The 4,020-nt window shown below is 45.2% G+C and overlaps 1 protein-coding gene across 1 annotated transcript in view; it reads left to right on the forward strand.

Moving 5' to 3' along the window:
• Positions 1-3,393, forward strand: part of LOC118846952 (keratin, type I cytoskeletal 15-like) — a 4,537-nt gene extending 1,144 nt beyond the window's left edge. The window contains 4 exon segments of the mRNA XM_036755615.1: positions 176-235; positions 238-391; positions 1,214-1,239; positions 3,284-3,393. Coding sequence (XP_036611510.1) covers positions 176-235; positions 238-391; positions 1,214-1,239; positions 3,284-3,393 — 350 coding nt within the window.
• Positions 3,394-4,020: the final 627 nt, after the last annotated feature.

Consider the following 4,020-nt stretch of genomic DNA (forward strand, 5'->3'; position numbering starts at 1 on the left):
AATGTGGATGGGAAAAAATTAAATATTATTTTTTTTCCTTTGCAACCTTTCATATTTAGATGGAGTCCCAGCTCAGCATGGCAGGCACTGCCTTCCTCCCCCAGACTCCTTGCTCCTGCCTCCCTGCTGGGTCAGACCCTTTTCATGCTTTACTCTCCAATGCTTCCTCCCAAAGCTGGGCTGGAGAGCTCATTGGCAGAGATGGAGGGCAGCTATGCTACTCAACTGCAGCAGATGCAGGTCTGATTAGTACCATCGAGACCCAGCTGAGTGAGCTCCACAGTGAGATGGGATGTCAGAATGAGCAGTACAAGATGCTCTTGGACATCAAGACCCGGCTGGAGCAGGAGATCACCACATACCACAACCTGCTGGAGGGCCAGGACTCCAAGTAGGCAAAGGGCCTGGGGGCCACTCCGGAGAATGGGGACCATGCTCCTGGTGGAACCATCAGTGGGGTTGTGATTCCTTGTTAAAGGCAGGGGGGTTGAAGGGAAGGGGTTTGGGAAACTGATCTAGATCCCCCGAATTTGGGGGAACTGGCTTTGATGATTCTAGCCCTTGGAGGGAAGACTTTTAGGATTGTAAGGCACTGAAACTTGAAAAAGATTTGGTGCAACCCTCTCAATTTGCACATGAGGAAAGTGAAGCCCAGAAAGGTAAGTGACTTGTCCAAGGCCATGCAGCTAGTAAATGTCTGAGGCAGGATCTGAGGTCAGCTTTTCCTGACTCCAAGTTCAGGACTCTATCCACTGGACCACCCAGCTTCCTCAGAGCTTGAAATGACTGCTGCTCTGCTCTTGCCCATGTGGACCTAGTAAGGAGAACATAACCACTTGTTCTCATTATCGGTTTGAATCTTGGCTTCTACATATACTTCCTTTATGAGTGTGTGCAAATTACATAATCTCTCTGTGCCTCAGTTTTCTCAACGATGAAATTAGAGAATTGGATTAAATGATCTCTACCAAGCTCCAAATCCTATGAATCAGCAAGTCGTTTAGCACCCCTGAACCTTGGTTTCCTTATCTGTCAAATGGGATCAATAATAATCACATCACGTACGTCGCAAGGAGAGAATGTAGCAGGTCAGCCTTAAAGAAAGTGTCTACACTGAACTTTATCCTTGGGGCACCTCACACAAGGCTTTGCCCATGGCAGGCAGTTCATAATTGTTGTATTGAATGGAATCTTCCCCTTTCTTCTTTTCTAGGCTGGTTGGCACCAGTACCAAAGAAGGTAAGAGAATTTGACTTGTCTGGCTTGGGGCAAGGGCCAGATGAAGTCTGGGGAATGTGGAGATGGCTATGGATTCTCTTCCCAGGAGCCTGAGAGGCAGAACATTGGAGACATCTTTATACCTGTTCACTGCAAATGGGATGCTCCCATTCTGATGCACATTTTCTTCCCCAATAAGCTGCTATTTCTCCTTCTGTTCCCCCCTCCTCCAAATGGGAGCTGCTCTTCCTCCCTCCTTTTCTCCTTCCCTCCCCCCTCCTTCCTTCCTTCCTTCTTTCCTTCCTTCCTTCCATATTTATTAAGTCTGTATCATGCACAGGGAAAGGTGCTGGGCTGAACTGATGGGAACAAGACCAGATGATTGTTAGCGAGAAAGACAGACTTTCCAGTACTAAGGAGGTGACAGTCCCCTTGTACTTTTTTCCTGGTCAGACATCAAAACCGGGGATTCTTAACTTGAGTTCCTTGACTTTGTTTTTAGAGTAATTTGATACTTGTATTTCAATGTAATGGGTTTCCTTTATAATCCCATGTATTTTATCTTATGCATTTAAGAACATTATTCCAAGAAGGACTTCCTAGACTTCACCAGAGTACCAAAGGGATTTGTGATACAAACGGGTTAAGAACACATTCTAAAAAGTGTTGATAAATTTTAATAACCAAGCTCCTCCCCCAATATATGTAGAAGACACACTCTTAAGTTTAATTTGCATTATTACATTTTTCTGCATCACCTTCTTAAGTTTAGACAATGAAGAAAACAATAAATCAAGCCCTGTTTTATAGTTGACTGATTCCAGAGGTATGTGAATATTCATACAGAAAGTTTAACAATCATCTCTCTGGAGTGGGTTCAAGCTGGCTCCATCACACCCTGTGTTGATCTAGCCTATTGTGTTCTGTTCTGGCCTTCACATTTTAGAGAGGATATTGCTATCCTGGAGGGTGTGCAGTGGAGATCAACCACTTTTGGGGTATGTTATAGAGGGAGTTAGGTTGGACTGGATGGCTCCCAAGGTCCTTTCCAACTCTTAGATTCTGTGATCCATAAAGTTCCTTCCAACCCTAAAGGCCATCATTGGATGTTTTGAACATTAGCCATGAGTAAAGGACTGTCCAGGACTTGTACCAATACACATTCTCTATCCTCCAAGAAACTTACCAATTTGTGTCCCTAGGACCTAACAAAGAACCTGACAAAAAAATTGATGTTTAATAAATGCTTGTTGATAGGTTGCTGACAGTGGCTCAGCAACCTTATTTGCCATTTTTCATTAGCCTTTCAGTAGCACAATGGAATGAGCCTGGGCCTTGGATCAGAGAATGTGGGTTCAATTCCTGCCTCTGATGGTTACTCCTTGTTTGACCTTGGGCATGTTGCTTCTATTCCCTTTACCTCATTTTTTCTGCCCATAAGACGAGAGTCATGGATTAGAGAACCTCTGATGTCCCTTCCAGCTTAAAATCTATGATGATCTTATGAGTAAGAGCAAAGCAGCCCAGAATATCCCAGTTTTGTGGTCCAGCTCCCAAGACATGTTTATCCCATCCCTTTTCCAATTGCATTGTTCTAGGAGCCATCTCCAGTTGTCCTGATCTATATCTTGTCACTGGACCCAGAAGACTTTGGAGGAGAAAGTGAGGCTGGTGACTTTGCACAGCCCTCCCTCACTCAAATCCAATTCACTTGCAAGTCATGGCATCATCTTCCTGATGCCCCGGCCCTCTTCAAGAACAAACGACCAGACAAAACCACCACCATAGCCATAAGCATTGTGCTAAGACCTCTGTACAGATTGAAGGATGGCTAAAGGCAGGGACTGTGTTATCTGTCTGTATCTCCCTCAGTGCCTTGCAGTAGTATCGTATAGAGCAAGTGTGAATGCAAACATTTAGTGAGCAAGTGAATGATTTCATATCAGGGATGTTCTCAGAGTCTCCCTGCTCTCTCAGATCTGACCAAAGTCCTTGCCTGAATCTGGAGAAAGATGAGTTTTCCTGCTCATAGTAGTTTCCTCTTTCTACCTTTTTTCCCTCATAGGCTCCCTTAGTGGAGGAGGTGCTGGTGGTAGCAGTAGCAGCAGGGTCCGCATCACAATGGAAGAATCAGTGGATGGGAAGGTGGTTTCTTCCCCAAAAGGGGAAGTCTAAATCTTCACTGTAGGAAAAAGAGAAAGTCTCTCACCTGCCTTGCTGAGAGCATGAGTAGGTACAGTGTGGAGGAGGATGGAACCTCCAGTGTTTGCCCTGGAATGGGTTGGGCAAGTAGGCCTGCCATGCCCTGTTCAGTGCTTTCTAGTGCTTCTTCTCATTTCTTCGCATTCTGTGGTACCCTACTTTTCGGCAGTATGTTCCTAGAGTAGAAGCTAGGGAAAGCAAGTATTGTGCGACCCATCCTAAACTGTGCTGTTTCTTTCTGTGAAATAAAGTTTTTCTTTCTTCTGTTTGCAAACCCTCTTTTGCTGTGGGTCCAGTATTTCTTGAGTTGGTACTCTTGGGGTTATGGAATCTAGCATGGGGCTAATGCCCAGTCTTCTCTCTCTTCCCCTTTTCCCAATCTTTACCAGCCTCTAATTCTTGGGGTTTTCCAGGGGCTTGGCCATATATGTTGCTGCCCAGTGGAATGGTGTCTCCTCATTATTCCACGTAAAAGAGAGACACCTGGTATAGAACATAGGGCTCTGGACTGAAAGGCAGGAAGACTTGGGCTCAAAGCCTGCCCCAGAGCCTTATGAACTATGTGATCTTGAACAAGTCATTAGGCTCCTGTAAGGTGTG

Source organism: Trichosurus vulpecula, chromosome 4 (genome assembly GCF_011100635.1).
Source record: "Trichosurus vulpecula isolate mTriVul1 chromosome 4, mTriVul1.pri, whole genome shotgun sequence".
In the NCBI taxonomy this organism is placed as follows: Eukaryota; Metazoa; Chordata; class Mammalia; order Diprotodontia; family Phalangeridae; genus Trichosurus; species Trichosurus vulpecula.